A 22167-nucleotide genomic window follows, 5' to 3' on the forward strand; every position below is an offset into this window, starting at 1 on the left:
GAAGTCAGCGGTGGTCTTCACGTCCAACTCGCATCTAAAGCTAAAACACCTGGTAATTCCTGGCAGTCTCCTATCCAAGTGCCAACCTAGGCTGGACCCCGCTTAGCTTCTGAGACCCAGAGGTCGGGTGCAATCAGGGTGATTTAATTTGTTATCCGATGGAGCCGACTGCCACCATACCTCAGCCCCTGCCATGGAAATGTGGAATTTACACCACTTGATCAGGGCTGCTGATGAAGATGAGCATCTCTCCATTGCTCGTTTTTGAACTCCACATCTTGACGTCACAGCCACAACCAATACCGACACTCCGCCATTCGCCACTAAGTCACGGCGACGTCACCACGGCACCTGTGCCAGGCCAGGTGCACTTTGAGGCCACGTGAAGTGTCGAAGGCTCGCTGACAGGTCTCGAAACAGCTGGCTGACTTAGATGACCGGTAGATGCACCAGCTGTACCCCCTACTGTACCAACTTGCTGCATTTTAGCTGCCCGGCGCTCCGCTCGTTGTTGTGAGCGTCGCTCCTCTGCCATCCGTTGTTGCTGGAGGGCGACTGCCTCCAACTGCCCAGCAGCAGTAGCGTCCTTCACGAGCCACCTCCTCCACAGAGGCCGATCTTGACACCGCTGCAGTTGTCGGCAAGTCCACTCAGCTCCACACCCTTCCGTACCGCATCAGCTCCATCTCTTCTCCAACCATAACACACACCACACCACCTTCACCAATACCCCCCCCCCCCTAATTTGAGCGATGGAAATATCGGCCCCCCCACCCCAAAAAATCAAACCTTTTGACAATATTTGAGCGTGACCTTTGCACACAACAGAATGCTGTCATCTATACCCTTAATCATCCAGTGTGCAACCCAGCTCAGTACACTTATTTACTTAATAGTTTGAAATACAAAGTATAGAGTCTGCACAGTTTATCCGTTGTCTACTGTATCTAACCCGAGTTGGTTGCGGTGTGTGGTATGTGTGATGAGAAGTGAGTTGGACCTACAACACAATGCAGATCTGTGCACGTGCACCTGTACAGCCACTGGTCAATCCACTGCTGGATGGGTCGTGGGGGTTATTTGACCATACTCACCAAGCTGGTTGGTGATGGTGAGCAGACAGGAAGCATGCAAGTACAGTATAACAATATATCGTGCTGCACTGCCATCTGCTGCCCACTGCATAGCCCCGCAGCCTTTAACAATTTAATGTGCAGAGGTCACCCATCCAAGCACAATCCAGGTTCGACACCTGCTCGGATTCTGAAATCTAACAGGGCACATCCCAGGTTATTTGCTCATGGGCAATGTGGATTTCTTGCGCCGAAATACAACCGCATCTCAGGATGCTGGACGGAGTGGATGGCGCGTGTTGGAAAGAGAGCCGATGATTGATCAAGACAGAAGGAGCGTTTGGATGCATCCGTGGGTGTGCTTGCGTGTGCGCGTGTCAGGCTCGGCGCACTGAGAACCTCGTGCGATGTCTCAGGCTCGCTGTCAGGTGATCACGTGGCAGGCCCAGGTGTTATGGGTCAACACCTCACCTGGCACATGCGCTGCAGTCACGTTTCGATGGTTTTGCGATGAATGGCGGCTGCTGCTGTTGTTGTGTGTGTGGGAGCGGTGCGTCTGACAATCACTCCGGCGAATTAACCGATAACATCTGTGTCTGCCCGGTGACCTGCCAAAGAGCTCTCGGCATTTCACATGGCTTCAAAGTGCACTTAACCTGGCACAAGCACCGTCGTGATGTCACCCGTAAATTAGGAGCAAATGACAGCAGATGTTGTGCGTGTGGACGTCAGTAAATAACAATCCACGCCGGCTCAAACATCAACAGAACGGACCTAATCGCGCTGAAAACAAACGTGGTTACACTTCATTTATTTCGAACACGAACGCGTAAAACAGGATTGTCATGCGGTCATTACACATGATCATAACCGAACGAGCCAATGTCTATCGGTGAATAGAAGCACAAATTATCTCGGCAATATAGGATCGTGCATGTGACAGGATGGTTCGTCTCGTGCAGAGTGCTACGCGCGTGTGCATGCATAACCCAGCAGAGGGTTCCACAGTTCACGTTTGACGGCCGTGTCCGCTGCGCAAATGGTCAACGCAACCATGCTCAACTTTACGAGCCCCGCACGTAAAAAAAATGAAACCCCTACGAAGGCGACCGTTGAAAATAGAAATTTGCTTTGCGACTGCGCGGGAAGGCGATAAAACGCCGCTGCAAAAAAACAACCCGTTGCCGCCGATTGAATCTCAACAGAGATTTGTTGAGGCCACTTCCAGAGCATTAGCCAACACAAAATCACCACCTTCATCATTCACAATGCCCTCTGAAAAATATAAAGTTTAAAAAAAATAATCTACACCCATGACCGACACCGGGAAGGGGAGGCTTTCATCCAGCAGTGGATTGACAAAGGAATGCACATTATTATATTAGCCCTGTGATGGAGGCCTCCCCACGTCGTGTCGACAGAGCATGTTTGACCATACTTCACCATTCTGGACAGTCAGTTTCGTGAAAGGTGGGTGGGCGGGGGGGTATACCCATGACCGGTGTAGATATCGGTCCCCATCGATATCCGTGATTGGGATTCCAACTCGGATTTGCTTTGTTTAACGCAGTGCGCTAACCACTGCCACACTATATAGTAAATAGTAAACGGGCTTGTGCAATTGTTGTACCGTACACATTTTTTGGCTCAACTTTTTATCCTTCCGTTCACTTTTGTATCCAATCACTTCTGTATCCAAGGTCTCCCTTGCAAAGGAGACGCGGTCCCCATTTGGCTCTGAATATTTGGCCTCTTATTTCCACACTGCAATGCAGCGCTGCTTATTCATTGTGCAGGAAATAGCCGAGTCGTATCGCAGCACGGCGAGAGATGGCAACAGCTTGGGGAGGGCATCCATCCAGCAGTGGATAATTCACGGCAGAGCGGTGCTAATGATGAAGGTGGCGAGTCTGTTTGTACTGTACTTGCACCAACTTTCAATGCAGTCTCTCCATATAAAAAATCCAACACATTTAGAAAATTGTATATATCTCCAAACCCTCACCATGGCCACATGATTAGTTAGCTTAGGCGTAATTACGTAGATGTTGCACAATACTGGACCTCAATTTAAGTGAACAGTGGTCGCCTTAAAAAGAGCTCAATTTAAAGTGAAAGGGGATCCATTCAAATCCAACACTTGTCACTTTCAACAAATACAAGACAATTAATTTGTAAGGCTGCGCTGGCAGCATTGAACTTAGTAGCAACAGATCCTTCAGAGCAGCCACTGCGAATGATTCTGTATTTTCCCAAGGCCCTCGCTATAACTGTGTGTATATATATACACACACACGTCACGATAGGTAGAATGTGTATTGTATACATAAATCATGCAGCACAAGCCCCTAAGCTACAGCCAAACGTGAGACTGGCCCAGGATAGTGGTTTTAAAAATGAAAGGCAAAGGTGCAGCCCTGACAATTACTAGCCCACGTCACTTTTGGAGGCAGGGGCCTGAACTTAGGAGCTCCAGACCCCATCGGGAGAGTATTTTGGCCGACTCGTTCAACACTGACCGGACGTCTTTGAAGAGGTGGGTGTACCCACACTTTTTCTAACCTGCCAATAGATTTCCAAGGACAGCCCCAGTACCGTACCGATCCCTGGCATACACCCCATCACACTTTCTTCGAGTGTCCAATCCAGGCAAGCGGTAGGGCAATGTATGTGTGTGTATGTACGTTGAACTTCTTTCGCACCGTACGCAGCCAAGAGTGCTAATCGGAGGTACGGAAATAGCTATGGAATCTAGCAGCGTGTAAGATGGAAGAAGGCAAACTATCAAGACAGGGAATGGAGTGGCACCGAGGCAATGTAGACCGAAAAAATTATAATTGTGAGATTTTCTCCGAGAACAAGACATCTGTGCACAAGGGAGGTGGGCCGGATGTCGCTCCTGACATCCTGGGTTCGAATTCGGGCAACTGCCAGTGAGTAGGGAGTTAATGGTCTCAAGCTGGTAAAAAAACTAAACCCAACAAATTGAATTTGGTTTGGAGTTAATTTGGATAAATTCTAACCGTCAGACTTTAAAATAATCGGTTTGAATCTCACACGACCTTTTTATAGCAGAGCGTGTGGAAAGTACGACCACCACTTGAAGGCTGAAGCAATTCTGCAGCGGTTATCCAGCACACGGGGTCGGCTCTGTGATGCGAGCTTTCCGAATGGATTCCTCGTCTCGTGATGACGCCGATGGCACGATTGGAACAAAAAAAGATCAACAGAACACTTTCAAGAATAAAGAACTTGGCACAACAAGAATCCGCTGTTGGCGTCTGATGGGTCGTAACAGCCGAGCTCGGGGCAAGTCCCGTTCCCTTACTCCCCCAAACCTCTCATGGGCAAGTCCTTGTTGCATCCACCCAGACCGCACATACTAAATATTTTGTGAATGGGTCCTGACACGTGAGACCATCGGGCAACTGTGTACTTATTATCCGCAAGGTTTAAAACCGCAATGACTGCAAGGCGGGAAAAGGAGCGATCGCAAATTCAGCGGTCATATAACCGTCACGGGGTTTGTTTCCAATGGGAAATCCTGGCCCGTTTTATGATTCGATTATGAAGTGTTTTAAAATTGTATTAAATAGAATTGTTTAGGTACAACCCTGCAATTACTCACTGGAGCCACTACTGGCGGAAGGGTTTTGACTCCAAGGAGTCCGAGAGCCCCCGTCGAGGGTATGTCGACTGCTCCTTCACGCTGGCCAAGTAGGACTTGGAAAAGGTGGGAATACCCACCACTTTATATCACCGCATTACGAGCTGATCGACTATTAAACAGATCAGGTGTTTAAAAAAATGTCCCCCATTTCTACCCACGTTTATATTTTTTATACATAAAAAGGCATCTGAAAATAATGACACATTAATCGTACAAAGTGGAATGAGGTCTCCGCCCAACGTGACTGTGAGTGAGTCCAGTGAATTCGGTTCATGGGCATGACAACGCAATTCAACGAACCGTCGCGATAATGTTGCGTTGCGATACGATTCTGGAAGGGATTTTTTTTGCTGCTGTAACATTACGGCATGGGGTTCGTTTCAATATCGCTTTTGTCGTGAGCTTCAATTGATGAATGTATACATTGGTACACCTCAAATCAAGATTAAATTCCACTCCCATGGACTTTTCGATCACCCCCGGTCTAAAACGAAGCTCACGTTGCTGCTCAGACCATTAAAACTCGAGTAATAAAAAAAAATACAAGCGGATAGTGTGTACATATATATCATGTGCAGTGTGTGCGTGTGTATATATAAGGTATTTAATAATGCCTTTGACAGGCTACCTTCATGGCAAGTTTTGATCGTGGTAAGTTAAGTAACAGTAGGCCGGCACGACTCATTCAATTTGTCTACAACACTACAGTAAAAGCACTTTATAGGAAATAAAATAAAAACCTCAAACACACACACCCTAAAAACCAATATACTCCATTTAGTGTTGGAGAGCGTAGAGTGTAGTTTACTTAGTGAGCAACTACTAAGGTTGACACGGCCACAAGAGTACACTTGCTTAGCCCGCTTGAAGCCTCGCAGAGTCCCAAGACTTCTTCAGGAGGGTCCTGCTAAGTTTTGACAAAAGGGGGTGATGTTGATGCTGCCACGTGTAATCCCAAATTTGAGTGATTTGCAGCAAAACATTTCAGCATTGGGATGTTTTTGACCAACACTAGTTACATTTAACTGTTCCGGCCAGTTCCACACCCAGCTACCTTCAACTCCCCCCCCCTCCCGTGCCGATGTTAACACACCGCAGTCGGGTACTCATTTAATGCCGTGTTGATGTAGGGGAGGCCCAGGACAGGTTCAGATACCTCTTGCAACGAATGTTAGTCACGGCCGGGTATCGAACCAAGATCACCGAGCCCACGGTGCAGTGCACTGAAATCTAAGACAGAAAAAATCCCCCATACAGCCTTAACAGACTTTTAGGGCAATTTGGTTCTAGAGAATGCCTTTGAAGGTCAGCACGGGACAGGAGGGGGTGGGTGGACAACACCACGCCCGGCCACCTTCGTCTCTCTCGTCGCAATGTTTTCACATCGCACCGGGTACTCATTTGAGGCTGAGTCGACCTAGGGGAGGTCCAGATTATCGTCACTGGTGTTGTCCGTCAGCGGGGATCGAACCTCTGGTCGCTGGGTTCGTAGCGCAGCGCGCTAACCGTTGCACTACAGCTCCCCACAGATGCTACAAAGACAAACGCACACACGCACGCACGGTGCTATGGAGCGATTGCAAAGGCGTCATTCCAGCTACCCGTCAGGCAAGTTACACAACGCAGAGAAAGGCACTTAAATCAATGAGATCAGGCAAACTGGCATGGGCGTCTTAAACTAGCATCTCTTCCGAGAATACTAACAACAATAAAAACAGCACATTAAACAAGTAAAGCAAAACAACAAAGCATATCATAGTAAGGCAACGTTAAAAAAATCCTCCTCCAAGGCCACGATGATCCCAAGGCGTTGGACGTGAAACGCCAGCGCAGTGCGAGAGAGAAGGGAAAAGCCCTCGAGCACAGACACGTCGCCAAGCCAGAATTGCCCTCGGCACGCAGGCAGGTCACGGGGTCTCGCCACGGTCTAATTTCACCTAAAAGTCGCTGGCAAAGGAGCGGCAAGCACGGTAATTTACGGACGAGGGCCGGAACAGGACGCAATCGGCGCGCACGCTTTTAAAAACCCGTAGACGCGAACGAAACTTTAACCGGGCACGGCACCTCGACTCGTTGCGACGCGTGCAGGCGACGCTCCTGCTGTCTATCACGCGAGTGCTTTTAAAATTGCGGATTCTGGAGAAGGGACCAAATGTTCGAAGCAGGTGATGGAACACGTAGTGTTTCTCGTGTTGCTATTAACTTTCAGCTTCCTTCCTATTATCGCCGTCGCAATTAAACCGCAGCGGAGACATAAGCGGCATGCAGTGGAGACAAATAATAAACAAGCACGCAGCCTGCGGTGAGCAGGCGACAATCGGCACAGGGAATTACGTACGGCACAAAAAGGTGGCACACCGGTATGAGCGTGCACGTAGCGTGGAGATGAGCGAGCTCACACACCAGGCACAAACTTTCGAGCGAAGCAGATTGCGCAGCTTGGGATGGGAGAGCGCTCTCACGGCGAGATTTGTACCGTTTGGAGGAACACAGCCGACAGCAACATTCACGCATCGTTAACCATCGTGCGGAAGATACGGCTGGATGAGATCAGACTAAGCACGTGCTCGCAAGGCCGATTATTCGTGCAGTCGGTGTCAACCCCTGCGGGAGATGACCACCGTCGTCGTCATTATCGTCGTCATCATCGCGGCCATCGTCCGTGCTGACACCGTCGCTGTTACGGCTGCTGTGACGACCACTGTCACCGTGGTGTCGTGGCCAGAGCCGTTCCCATGATTTCAAAGTCAGAGTAATCATCGAATTGTATTTAAGATCATCAAATTAATCAGGGGGGAGGTCGAGTGAGACTCACTATTAATTGCATTAATCATTATCATCAACGGCCATGATTTCTCTACGACTCATTTACTACATTATCACCGATTATATATGACTATATATCATTGTACGATTGATTACATATGTAGTGTTACATTTGAGGCATTACACAAAATTGCCTGGTCTTGCAAATAACATTACGGGGCTGTTTCCAATCAAGCCTCAGAGGCTCAGTAATACATTCGCCAAATAAATTAGCGGGCAGCTGTAACGAGGATCGAACCGTCGCCTCCCATGCTACCTGGGGCCCATGAGACTGAACGTCAGGGAATAAAGATTACAAAGCGAAGAGGCTGCAACCTCAGGTGCTCGTGTCTGGGTTTTGGCCACGGCAGGGGACTGACTGGGCATCGGCACCGGGCGAGAGCGAAGTGGAATAAGGCGGTCGGCAAGAGAGTGGTGTGGTTTTACGCGACGAAACGGCAGGCGATGTGGAGGTGGAGGCGGTGGGGCTGATGCACGAACCGCTGATTAGTACGGGTCCGACTTGAGCTTGCGGTACAGACAGCAAGTGAATATCATCCCCAGCACCTGGGAACACACAGGGAAGAGGGTATGGCATGGGGGAAGAGGAGGGAGAGTGGAAGCCAGTGTGGGAAGGGAGATGTGGGTCAGAGGGATCGGCGGAGATAGAGATGACAGGAGGAGAGTGGGGAAGGCAGGACACAATTAACCAGATGCACATATTAACTCGATTTTTATTATTTCTATCTATGCTGCCAACCAAGTAGCGCCGTAGCCTATAACGCCCTGTTATGCACTATTTCTAACCTCTATAGTCCCTTCACCAACCCGCACACAGAGCAGCACGGTTAAACTACCCTCACAAACCGCCTGGAATGAGGAGACTTTCATCCAGTAGTGGATCGGCTAAGGGCTGTAAATTATCAATTTTATTTTAACAGTGGAACATAGCAGCAATGCTTTCAACTGCAGGCTAAACCCAGGAGTTTATTGATCGTAGCACTGCGCAAAACAGCTCCCTATTCCGGGGAAAACTGGAGCATCAACTTCCCTTCACACAGCAACGCTCAGTCACAAATTCAACATCGGATACCAGATTCACAAACGGGGGTCAGACATCCAGCGGAGACTTCAACCCAGGGCAGCACTTAATGACCGCAATTTCCTTCGCATAATTCTGCACGTGGATTGAAACTAATAATTTATATATATTTTCCCCGGCCCAAACGCTGTTTAAATGTAATTGAATATTCCAGCTGAAAGCCAAAAACACCAATTAAGACCCAGGATTGAGTTTGCATCTCTTCCCCATTCGCTTGATTAAAAGTATGCAGGAAGTTTGTTTTCTTTATTCTTTCCCAGCGACGTGATAGTTTCAGTTTCGGAAAAATGAAAGGAAAATATCTTTTCTCCCGAGGAGTTGATGCCGAAAGATTTCCAATAAAGTGTTACCATTTTATATAATTGTAAAATTTAGCATTCTCATGCCAGGACGAACGAGCGGTATTATTTTACGCTCGGGGGCAAAAGGCCGACGGCGGTTTACCCCAAGCAACAGAACAATTACACTCAACCAGGCCCAACCTCAACAAGCCGTCACTGCCGGTGCAGCCAGTGAACTTGGTGAACGCATCAGGCAGGGCCCACGGCATTTCCCCACTAAGTTACAAGATTGGTCGGGGGAAAACTCGGCAGCCGAGACGAAACAACAAATCGGAATTTTATTTAATAAATTCCGATTACCTTGGTTGTTTTTTTTCTCTCGTCCCCCCATTACCAATTATCTGTCGTTTAAATTAACGGGTTCAGGATGCCCTCGCTTCCTAAGGATTTATTAGTCGTGACCTTTGAACGACAATACCAGACCCATGCCGAATCGTTTGTTACGGACGTACTGAAACGGACCAGTACGCACGAGTTACGTTACCCGTACCGCTCGCCCATTCACGGCTCGATCAGTACGAGCCCTTGAACGCGGGGTGGGGTGCACTGCTCACTCACGACCTAACACTAACCTATGAAGTGGAAAAACATGAACCCAATAACAACAAACGTCATCTGGCAGATAAGTACCTTGGCAGTGTGCCCTCGGCTTATGCGACATGAGTGTGAGGTTTTAATAATGAAAAAGACTTTAAAATTATCCGCGTGCTCCATTATAGCACCCTAGTGATGTCATTACGCCGTCGGTCCAATACGGTTTCATTTGCCAACATGGTGACTTTACCAGAGCTTTAAGGCAGAGCACCGGACCATCATTTTAAAAGTATTTTTTTCTTATAAATAAACCTTCAAACTGCGTCACACGGCCCAAAATCCGCAGCCTAGGTGTGCATCTACAAGATCCGAGCAATTTGTTTGGTGGGTCCTATCGTCCTCCACTTGGCACCCCTTACAAGGGAAGCCAGTTATCAGGTGGCCGGGTAGCTCCGAGGATCTGAGCGCTGAGCCAGTACTGCCGAGACACTATGATCAACTCCAGGCAGCTGCTGCCTGTGATTAAACCGAATTCTCAAGTGCTGTGAGTTGACGATCTCAGTTGAGTCACCAATGACTGCATAACATAACCCTCCACATTAAACTTGGCTCTCCACTTAATTTATGGCTCCCATTCGACAAACAATGCTCTTAATATGGGTGGGAAGGTGCTGCCCTCTAATGCGTAGACCCAGTCACTTAAAAAAGAGCTCAGAGGTAGCTCTGTGTGATATCCGCTTCCGTGGGCCATTATCCAACACGAAGGGCGAGATCCACATGGACATGATGCTGATAGCACAATCAGCATTCAATCATCGTAACTGATAAAGGAGAGGCAGTGAGACTCGCAGGCAATCACAAAGGCCAAGGTCACAAGCCGAGGTCTGCCCTAGCCCTAAATAGGCTCTAGAACGCAATGCTCAAGACAGACCGAGGACTTCCCCAGGTTCTAATGATGTGTGAAGCGGCCTCGACTGCTGGCCGTACCTGCAGGCAGGCAACACCAATGCCCACAGCGCCGATGATGAGCAGGTGGTCAGACAGGAACTTCTCCAGCTTGGTGATGCAGCCGCCCTGCTCAGCACGCACGCGTGCACACACACACAACCACACGAGCGCATAAACAAAATCACATGTGCGCAGACACGTACACTGGCATAATCGATCCTGGATAACGCTCGGGTGGCCAACCACCATGCAACCAAACAGATGTTAAAGACTGCAGGGGGGATAGGCGGTGGGGGCAAGCGGTTCCCACAGCCAGCAGGGCGTGGAGGAAGGGGCTGGGGGGCCTCGTCCAGAGCGTGCCGTACCACCACCACGACCACCACCACCACGACCACCCCTCTTGTGGACAGGCGCGTGCGGCAAGCGGCCGGCGTAGCGGTGCGACCGAGCGGAACCACGGCATCGCGCACCTCCACGTTGTAGATGTTGGACGGGTGCGTGCGCTTGCCGCAGCTGGGCGTGCGCGTCTTGCAGCACGAGTCCGGCACGAGGCGGTCGTTGCTCGCCGCCGAGCGAATGTAGCGGCTGCTCGCCCAGTCCTGGTAGTTCTTGCTGCCACAGCACTTGAACTGTGGGAGGGGAGAGGGAGGCAGGTTGCGATGCCGCAGCACGGCGACGCTACGATGTTATTGTACCGATGCGAGGTCCCCCCCGTTAATCGTATCGCCCGTTTTTATAGAATACCGCCATATCGCGATCATCGCTGCTCATTTATTCTTTAGCCGAAATGTTTTATTTGCTCACGAAAAAAACAAAAGAATCACTAATTAATGTTGCGAGTAAATACATCCGATTAGTCGCGCGTAAAAATATTTTTTGGAGCGACTGACAGCGCGGCAACTTGTTATCTGCGTCCCAACCCTGTGCGGAGACATCACGCGCCAGGCGGCCCCCCTCAACAGTGCAGCCGTAGCGAACCACAGAAATCCGTACGCACGCACACACTGCCGACCACTTTTACTAAATTGATGGAAAACATCGTAACGCCACTGACCGCTTCGATCATTCGCCGGCAGAAGTGCAGACTTTCACCACGGGGCTACTCCTAAAGCCGTTTACCGGCCCACACAACGACCTCTCCACGTGGACGTATAAACACTGCTGAACAACTCCCAATCAAACGAAAGAAAATGCGTCCATTTATGTCTAAGGGTCTCCGTGTAAGTCTATGCGAGTCTATGAGTCTCTATGTAAGACTACGCGAGTCTATGGGTCTCTATGTATATCTACGAGCATCCACGTGAGTATACATCTCAAACCGTGAATCACACAGCACCGCCACTGCACTCTTCCATCATTCACCAGCAGCGTTGGAGATTTTCACTGCAAAGCTACTCCCGAAGCTGTCCACCGGCTGCTGTAAATTTCCACGTGATGATAAGCCACTTCGTTGGGCTATAATTTGTGATAGCCAGGCCGCTTCTGAAAAAGAGCTACGTAGCTCAGTGAGGCCTTACCCGGAGAAAATAAAATAAAATAAAAATATAGAACTCATAAACATTGTCGATCGACTTCCCAAAAATGATGAAGAAGCATGAGCGCCCCGCTGCTCGCTCACCTCCTGCTGCAGCTTGTCCACGGCGGACGTGACGCGCTCCTGCTGGTCCTGCTGGTAGTTCTCCACCATGGTGCTGTTCAGGTGCTGGTGAAGCTCCAAGCTCAGCTGCGCACGGCCACGTCGGCGACGTCGAAACCACAGACGGAGAGACAAACGACAAAGAGAACCAACGCCGTTTCAGCCTCGCTGGAGGCGGCCGGGGGTAAACGTTTTCGGAAAAGCTACGTTGCTATCGGTGCTGCCCGCTACGCCGATACCGACAGGAGTGCTTCTCCCTCCTCTCTCCACCGAGACTCAATGAATTTGTCCACAATTCGTTATCGCGATTCGATGCGATATTTGATTAAAATATAAAAAAAAATACGGCTGGTTTGTATTGTCCAACTCGTTTTCTTTCATATTCTTTCTTTCATATTCGTCTGTTCGGTTGCGTTCGTTTCTTTTGTCCGGAGGTAAACCTTGCGTATGGCGTCCAGCAATGGTACACAACCGATTCTATCTCACACGCACACACACTCGCGATTACATGCATGTATTGTGAGCGTGACAATTTGATTTACATCAATTAACTGAAGGATCCGGTCATGTCTAATAATGAATCTACTCCTGCAAAAATAAAAACACAGGTATAATCTTGTGTCACTAAAAGGATGAAGAGATATCGGAGGTTAGGTAAGCAGTGGCTAAGTTAAAATATGAACTGGACTCCCTGACAGCCTTCGGCAGAGAGTTTCACAGTCCAGGTGCCACTCATTTCTTTACAACTGCTTTTGTGTTTAGTTTGTTGTCCTTCCCCCCGCACCTCCCATGAGCACGTTTGGCTACGTACGGTTCCAAAGAAGTTTAACATACATACGTACATACGTAGAAGCGAAGGCCTAATCACCCATGAGCCTGTGCTTCGTTCTGTCGATGCAGAGGGTGCCACGGTGGCGAGATGTTAATTAGCGTGTCTGGTATACAGGACGTTGTGGGTTCGATCGCGACCCTGACACCTGCATATTTAGAGTTTGCATCTCTCTCTCCCCGTGATAGCATGGATTTTTCTCTGGGTCCTCCGATTTTTCCCTCCACTATTAGAAACATGTGTGAAGAGCATTTGGCTGCTCGAAATTTCCACATAAGCCACTTCATTGGGCCATCATTTGTGGCCAGGTCACTTCTGAAAAAGAGCCGTATAGCTGAGTGGGCTTTACCTGGTAAAATAAAAAGTTGAAATAGTTTATAGTTTTGTCCAAGTCCACCGACCTCAGAGTTCTTTTTGGAGCTGTAGGGGCACAGCAGCAACACTCCCCAATGTACAGATGTGCGAGATCATTCAGGGCCTTTAAATGTGAAAAGGCCCTTGAATTCAATGCGGAGTTTAACCGGCAACCAGGGAAGTGATGCAAGAACAGACGGGGGTGACATGTTCACCTGCTGGTGGTAGATGTAAGCGAGGACTCCGGCAATGATCTCCAGCAGAAAGATGAGCAGCAGCAGTATGAAGTACTGCACACACACACAAGAAGACACGGACAAAGATCGAGTTAATTTTTTTATTTGACCGGCCAACAAGTCAAGGCAGACAGGACGAGTCTCATTCCGTTTACTGGCCCACACCAAAGTGAAAAACGCTAAATAAATCTAAAGGTAAAATTTAAATCAGAAACAACAGCTATCACATGCGGAATTTAAAAAAATGAAAATATTTATCAAATGTTAAATAAAATTATCCATAGTAGAGGTTTTTTGGGTGAGATCGCGATCTAACCCAAAAAACGTCTACTTTTGGATATTGGTCGCGAAAGCCTATGTGCTAAACTGTTAAATCAAATTCCTTGCAGTGCAAATGAGCTTTGGCAGATACCTCCAGATTGACATCACACACCACACCAGGTACTCATTTTTAAGACTGAGTCGACTTACAGGAGTCCGAGGACTAGTTCGGATATCACTCGACACTCATGTAAGCCACGGCCGGGAATTAAATTCAAGGCTGCCAGGTCCATAGCGCAGTGCACTAACCCACTATACTGCCGCTCGCCACACACACACATACAGGGTAAAAGATAAAGATAACTCTGTATAGCCTTAACACTCACAGGCTGGCATGGTGAAGTATGTTCAAGTAACCCCCATGTCTGACGTGACATGTGGAGGAGGGAGGCCTTTATCCAGCAAGTAGATTTACAGTAAATATGGATTTTCATGGCTTTGTTAGAACACCTCAAATTTGAGCACGAACTCCGGTTTTACTGTGCCCACTCTTATTGAAACAAAGCACACATGGTCATGGGCTTGATTACTTCTCAATGGTGAAGACATTAAACCACCAACCATATCTCCGTCCCAAGCACTCTCCCTCTCTCCCTTCCATCCCTGGCTCTGCTATCACCACCACCACCCCCTCCCTTGCAAGAATGCAGGTTGTTGTTGGTAAAAAAAAAATTGTTTTATCAGCTTCCAGAGAGGGTCCTGGCAAACTGTCAGAAAGCACAACCGACCGGTTTGCCAGGGCGATGGTGCGTAGCGATCCGGCGGGCGACCTCCCAACGGAGCTCAAACTCAACGAGCACCAACTTGCCACTTGTGCTGCTTAACAGCCGTAGGAAGGCCAGTGCTTTAATGATGATTGTTTACATAAAGAAAACTTTGCCCGAAGTCTCGAGACAATTATTCGGGATGGCTACGCTTTTGAATGGTTGTTTGTTGTGTATATCTTATAGCCCATTGGCATTACACATTGCAGCAATAATCGCCCACTACTGGCAGACTAATGCTCGTTCGTATCTTAAAACTTGGTAGATGTCATATTTTGTATCTGGGAAAAAACTGCAGTAGCCATAAAAATAAAAAAAAACACGTATGAGAAACATTTTAACTGGTCTGAAACCGAGTTTCTGTACTGCCCCTTACTGCTACACAGGCGGACGCTCACAAACACTCGCAGACGTACAGGGTGGCTCCATTCTTTTACGCGATCCACCAACCCCACCCCAAAACCGTTACATAATCCAGTCACTGCACCCAGCGTTACCACAAGCGCAGCATATGCATAAAGCGAGTCACAATGGCTTTGTCATGCGAGAGGACGGAGAGACTGCATTGGTTTGTAGGATACAGCGATCCAACCTCCCGCCGAGCGGTTTGGTGAATTGTCACGATGTCGGGGTTGCAATTTGATGTGACAATCCGATTCTTGAGCTTAACACCAAGGATCTTTGCAGTCAGTATTATGATTCATAATGGATTTTTTTCGCTCAGATCACGTTAATTATCCGGGCAAATGTTTTAGTCATTAAGACTCACCACTGCCCGACACAGCCAAACAAATTAAATTGGCATGTGCACAAGGGTATAAGAACGCGCCAATTATTATTGTCGCAGCTCGCTCACCCGGTGAGTTGGAGAACAATTCTCACACCAAATTTTTACAGCAATTAGATATGCGACGTTTCGCTTGTAACTACACCAAGCATCTGCAGGACGAGTCAGAACAAAACACAGGAGCATTTAGTATCTAATTATGTATCTAATTGCAAAACTTACCAACGAGCTGAAACAAAAATAACTGGTGCGTTGTTAAATGTGGTGGAGGGTCTTAACGATGCGAATTAGGCCAGATCGTTACACGTGTCCCAACCCAAAACATCAACTATCAATCCATTATTTTTTGTTTCGCTTTGACCATCCAGTGTTCTAAAATAGCGTCTCATATCTTTCCGTCGCACTTGCACGGTTCTGCTGAGCTAAGTGGAGCATTCGATCGGGTGGAATGGAGGGACCTTGAGTCAGTCACCTGCCCTCAGGCCCACCGCTCCATTAACCGCTGGTTTAATACGCAATATCGTGATCGGACAATCCACGCATAGCTATGCGCCTAGCTGGCTGCGGAGCCGGGGGGGGGGGCAGCTGTTTAAGGGAGTGCTGCGATGGAGGAAGCGGTGCGCCAGAGTGAATCAGCGGTGTCTCACCCCTGGTCGGGGCTGGCGCTTGCTACAGCCAGAAGGCGTGCATGCCAACCGCGGACTTCAGGTGGCGCAAGTACCGGGAAGCTATACTTCACCATGCTGGTCGATGCAAATTGGTGAAGTGAGGAGTGGGGCAGGACCGGTTCAGATATGACTTGCTCCTCGTGTTAATGATAAACGTGATCAGGAATCGAACTCAGGTCACAGGGTTTATAACCACTGCACCATCGCTCCAATAACCGGTTTGATATGTAATATCAATTGTGAAAGTTGAATGTTGGGAGCTGGTTATGCGAACAATTATATTATGCTTATCACATCTCGACGAATGGTTTTCAATCCCTTTTTTTAATCGAGTGAATGAAAAAGTTCGACATCATTAGACCTCCTTTGCCAGTACCAAAATGTAATAATAGGGTTTTTTCCCCTTTTTTCTAGCAACAAAACTGAAACCTTTATTACAAGGATTCATGTCTGCATTAACCACAATACCTGCAGTCAAAATGCAAACAAAAAACATACTATGATATTATATGCATTGTCCTTAAAACTGATTGGTCCACACCAAGGGACGGCTTTCTTTTGAGCCTCGACCCAATTGGTGCTCGACCAGATGACGCCAAAAGGCATCTTGACTGCAGGTATTGTGGTTAATGCAGACATGAATCATTGTAAAAAAGGTTTCAGTTTTGTTGCAAGAAAAATGGGGAAAAACCCTATTATTATAATAGAAAAAGTTCGAGTTAAGAACCGTGAATGAGGACCCAATTAACGAGCGTGGCACTAGCGTGCGGAGAAACTCACAGCTTGGAGGAAGGTCTTACGCTCCTTGACGACGGCGCAGCATCCCAGCGCGCCCGTTACCATGACGACAGCCCCGGCGATCACCAGGATGTAAGCGGTGGCAGCGAAGGTGCTGGAGGCCAGCAGGCTGATGTAGTCGGCCTTCTCCACCAGCGTCCAGATGCCTACCGCCATCACCCCGCAGCCTGCCAGCTGCGTACAGGCGAGAGGGCATGACCGGTCACATAAAACCGAAAAACCGAATCAATTTCAAGGTCGCGCTCACCATCTTCAAGACCATCCTTGGATTCGCCCCTACCTACCTCTACCCTCTCATCTCACTCTACCGCCCTCCACACACTACCCTGCCAACGTGGAAAGATGACAGAACTTCATGCTGCCCACTCTGCTAAGTGAGAATTCGCGATTAATGCCACCAACCCGGCAGCCAAACCTCGATCGACGATCTCCCAGCCTCCAGAGAAACAACTTCCTAACCTCTCCCCCCCTCTCGTCTCACTCTACTGCCCTCCACGAACTCTCCACGCCAGCAACCAAATCCCCCAGTTACCCTTCGTTCAGTGGGAAGTCATTCATTCATCTCTGCTGCCACCATTGTCTGGAACGCTCTATCGCCAGCCATCTGTAGTGCCGGGTCTGTCCCTGTTCAAGTCCAGGCTGGAGACATTCCTCTTCTCATCTGCCGATGACTGACCGCCTCTTTCTCTCCATAACATATACATTGCCCATTGAATATGCACGGCGTTCTGAGGTGCGGTAGAATGTAGATAGCAGTATTGCGGGGATATAAGCAAGCACAGAAACCACTTTGTGTGACTTTGTCACAGGACATGTCTATGCCATCGCTGGATTAGATGTGATGATTGTGCTCACGTGCCCCTGTTCGCAATGCGGCATTTAAATGCAGGCGACAATAAAGCGGTGCTGCTGATGATAAGAAAGAGCGGGGGAATTGAAGTAGAGGGTCGTAAACACCTTAGTGTGAAGTGATGAGTGAGATACAGCGGAGATGTGGACACTGGAAACTCTAGAGAAGTGGGTATAGTGTGAAATGGGGAAAAAATATCGGTGGGAAGGCAAGTGAGAGAAACTAAGAAGGAAGGAATAAAAGTCGAATCCAGAAAAGACAAATTATCTGGATTGCACATATGCTCAGAGGAGAAGGCTTTCGGTTTAATCCTAAAGTTATTGGTTAGCGGGTGAGCGTGTGAATGGGTGAGTGAGCAGGTGAGCGGTTGCGCAGGTGAACAAGTGAGGGGGAGAAAAGGTGAGTGGTCGAGTAGCAGAATGAGCAGATGAGTTGCTGAGCGAGTGAACGGGTGAGAAAGTGAGCGAGTGTGCAGGCGAGCAGGCGAACGAGCAGGTGAACGAGTGAACGGGCAAGCAGGCCAGGAGCATCCCCTCACCCAGAAGATGAAGTTGAATATGAAGAGCAGATACTTGAGGCAGACAGTGCCACACGCGTCCCCCCCATCCTTGTCCTCGTAGTTCTTCGCCCCGGCCATGCTGACCTCTGTCCTGCCAACCGGTCAACTCCTGCTGCCGGACAGAGGGACGCCAAAATAAACACATTGAAAGCAAACAACAGGTGTTTTTTATTACCTTGGGTCAAGCAACGGGCATATCTGTGGAACTCAGGTTCCACAGATCAATGAAAGCCCACAAGCATAGTTCCCCCCCGGCTAAGAGAGCAAACACCTGCAAGTCATCGCAAACGATCCCCCCGTGCTGCTCCTCGGCTCACCGGCATGCCGGAATGCTGCTGCTCGGCTCCAAAGTGCGACCGACAACATTTATTTGACGTTTAAAAAAAATGTGAGTTTGTAATAAATCATAACTCCGACGAACGGAGTCAAAATCCGCGGCGCCGATTGAACAGCGCCGGCCCACCGCACGCGGGGTCCGTGATCGCTCCGTTTGGACGCCACCGTTTTTCATAACTTGCAGCATTCCTACAACGAATCAGAGCTGTGAAGGTGCAGCTTCGCACCTTGAGTTATGTGACAAGTCCAGAGCGGGTATTTTAATACATCGCCGAACGATTACATGAATGTACTGTAAAATGTTTTAACGCTTTTAAAACTTAGGTTGAAATCATTAATCTTGATTTGAAGCTTTCGTGACTGCAGGAATCCATACTTTTTGGTTCTTTCGGTAAAGTCACGTAGGTAGCAGACAATAGCCGCTTCCACAGCCTCAGGCAGACCATCTCTAGCCCCGCCCTATTACCCTGAGGCTGCACCCATCTCAAGCCTACATAAGACCTTGTTTCAGTCGCTTTTTCCCTCTCACCTGAAGACGGTCGCTTGTGTTGCGATCGAAACGTCGTGATCTATTATTTTTTCTACCTACGTGGCTTTACCGAAAGAACCAAAGAGCCTTGAAATCATTAATTAATTCGCTTTGTCTGTCTGTCCGTGCCATGTTGGTGCAATGACTCAAAAATTCCAATGTGAAAAATAAACTTTGGTGTAAAGTTGTGTTGCTGTTTGAGACTCACCCGATACGAAACTGGCAAAAAATGTATCAAACATGGCCACAATTTGAAACAAAACCCAGCGCCAAGAGAATTATTTAAATCAGTGCTAAAAGCAGGCACCTCCAATCGCATTGTTCTCCCGGTGACGTCATTACGCGACTTCATCTCGTTGTGTGGCTCAAAATATAATACAAGGTTATACTGGTAGGAACCTCCTGGTTCCACCAGCCCACAGGGGATTATTGTGTCCGTCCGTCCGTCGTGCATCCAGAAATGGGAGGGGTGGGGCTGGGTAGAGAGGGGAGGGTGGGGAGGGGCTGGGTTGGGAGGGAGGGGCTGGGTGGGGAGGGGAGGGTGGGGAGGGGCTGGGTGGGGAGGGGCTGGTCACCCCGTGGTGCCCTTATAAAACTCAACGTTTAACCTACTCACGCCGGCTTGTGCCCGCCCTCACAGTTGGGCATATTGTGCGGAATACACCACGTGGTGCCGCCGTTGACCCTGGCCATTGACCGAGCAACCCAACGTTCCTACCAGCTCCCTCCGCAGGAATGTGTTCATTGCCAATGACCTACTTCCGAGAACAAAATCATCCTGGCGAGTGTAAGAGAAATCCACGCAATATGTGTAACTTTTAGTCTCTTGTTTTAAATGCGATGCCGTACTGTTCCGCACCGAGTGGTCTGGTCGTTAATCTATAACTGCCTTCGACACTGTCCACGGACGACTGGGCCCACAATCCCAATGTGACTTTGTCGATCAACTGCAAACACTTCAATATCCCTAATCCATAGAGGGCCAAAACTCGAAGCACAAGTACCTTATACTGCTGTCCGACATGAGTTGCAGAGTATACTCGTGAAAATTAAGTCAATTGAAAGCTTGTGGAGTCACTTGAGCCACAGTGCTCAACTAAAATCCCACCACTTGCACATCAACACCATTAAAAATGTCACTTCAGTAATGTCACGAGAGTACGATCTTTAAAGACAGGTTAAACGCCCTTGTAATTTTAACTAATCTTCAAACAGCCAAGGCTGTGTGGCTACAAGATAAAAGCAGTTTGTTTTTCATGGAGTGTCTTCCCCAAGTTGAAAACCTTGACATCCATCACCTCTTTTGCAAAGAAGAGGTACAGTAGTTGCGTCGGTATATTTCTGTAAATAAAAAAATGAATGCTAATAATACTTGAAAGCCTTCTTTTTGTCAATCCACTGCTGGATGAAAGCCCTCCCCCCCTCGTGCTATAATGATCATGGGGCTATTTAAGCATACTTCACACCACGCTGGTCAGCGAAAGTTGGCGAAGGCAGGGAACAACAGCTATGCGGGCACAGAAGTAGAGTACAACAGATTATTTTGTGTGGATGCCCTCTGCTGAAGATTAAAAATAATAAAAATGGGTATCATTCCTGTCTAGTCAACGTGGAAGAGTAGACCAAAAACCCTCTACAGTTTTCTATAGTGGAGGCCCATTTGCCAGCAGCGATGTGAGCAAGCGGTTACAGGGCCCGCACCTTTACTTTTTACCCATACTAGGTGCCAACCACACCAGGCATGCAAATCTGCCACATGTCTCTTTGGGTCATGGGCCGTGTCATCGCTGAACCCAGGATACGGTGAAGATGTGGACAAAAGCGGTCTTGGCAGAACGCCATCCAACACACCACCCACCCTCCCACCGCCACCACAACAACAACCAGCACCACCACGACCACCTGCTCCCCTCCCCACCGCCTGCCACCACCATGCTGTCACCGCTAAAGCATCCGCCTGCCGATAATGGAGGCGGGGCGTGTTTCAACATTCGAGCAGAGGCGTCCCTCCCCTCCTGATATCCCCTGGCCGCGCACAGCGCAAGAGCTCCATGAAAGCCGGCAAAAACAAGAGCCGAGGGCGGGGAATGTCCTCCTCCCGAAATATCAAAGTGTCAAAGTTCGGTCGTAAATGCGAGCCGAATTCCCCGACTGCTGAAAACCATGTGTGTGCACCCCTGCTGGCTGGGCAAACGTGCCCCCTGGGCAAGCAGCGTCAGTCACAGACAAAAGGGGGCACACCATATGCTGTGGTACTGTACGTATTAGTGCGTGTTAAGATCGACCTCTATGGAGGAGACTCATGAAGGACGCTGCTGGGCTGTTGGAGGCGGTCGGCCTCCAACAATAACGGAGGGCAGAGGAGCGATGCTCGCAACGATGAGCGGAGCACCGGGTGGCAATAACGCACAACCCTTGGCACAGTCGGGAGCACGGGTGGTGCATCCGTCAGTCATTTCGGTCAACCCATAACACCTTTATCTGTCCGTGACCTCCCGTCAGCGAGCCTTCGACACTTAAATTGGCCTCAAAGTGCACCTAGCCTGGCACGAGTGCTGTGGTGAGGTCGCCGCCACTCAGTGACGTGATGTTAATCGTGTACACTTGAAATGCGTTGCCAAATTTCATATTCAACCTAAAAAAAAATTGAAAATCACGTTTCAACATGAACTTTAAGATTATTCTACACCGCCTCGATGCTCATTCGAGCAGAACATGGCTCTGACTAGTGACCTTAGCTACGGATGGGAATCAAATTTAGGTTACCGGATTCATGGCAGCCTGTGAGCCTCTGCGCCAAGCAAATAATGTAAACATTCATTGTTATAACTGATGCCATAGTGGTTGTTCCATGTGTTTGCCATAGGTCTCCCCTTCCAAAAGAGACGTGTTGACTCAATGACCATTCACTGGTTATCGACAGGGCTCACAGATTTGAGCCGTGCGTGTGTACATGTATATACAGTACAGCGACACTCTTTGATTAAGCGCGAAGGGTTTTTCCGTTACCCCACGGCTGCGAAAAAG

General features: G+C 48.7%; 1 protein-coding gene across 2 annotated transcripts in view; it reads right to left on the minus strand.

The window, feature by feature from the left end:
- Positions 1 to 1869: 1869 nt before the first annotated feature.
- The window catches only part of LOC116945624 (CD151 antigen), a 31608-nt gene continuing 11310 nt past the window's right edge, over positions 1870 to 22167 (minus strand). Inside the window, exons 2-8 of one of the 2 annotated variants that reach the window (XM_032960115.2) lie at positions 18255 to 18384; positions 16849 to 17040; positions 13508 to 13582; positions 12092 to 12196; positions 10944 to 11102; positions 10513 to 10599; positions 1870 to 8115 (exon numbers count right to left, since the gene is read on the minus strand). In XM_032960115.2, coding sequence (XP_032816006.1) covers positions 8056 to 8115; positions 10513 to 10599; positions 10944 to 11102; positions 12092 to 12196; positions 13508 to 13582; positions 16849 to 17040; positions 18255 to 18353 — 777 coding nt within the window. In that variant the 5' untranslated portion in view covers positions 18354 to 18384 and the 3' untranslated portion in view covers positions 1870 to 8055. Of the gene's footprint in view, positions 8116 to 10512; positions 10600 to 10943; positions 11103 to 12091; positions 12197 to 13507; positions 13583 to 16848; positions 17041 to 18254; positions 18388 to 22167 lie in introns of both variants that reach the window. The other variant, XM_032960114.2, reaches the window with a different exon arrangement.

The sequence above is a fragment of the Petromyzon marinus genome, chromosome 24 (genome assembly GCF_048934315.1).
Source record: "Petromyzon marinus isolate PM22_M1 ecotype Great Lakes invasive population chromosome 24, UKy_Petmar_22M1.pri1.0, whole genome shotgun sequence".
Classification (NCBI taxonomy): domain Eukaryota; kingdom Metazoa; phylum Chordata; class Hyperoartia; order Petromyzontiformes; family Petromyzontidae; genus Petromyzon; species Petromyzon marinus.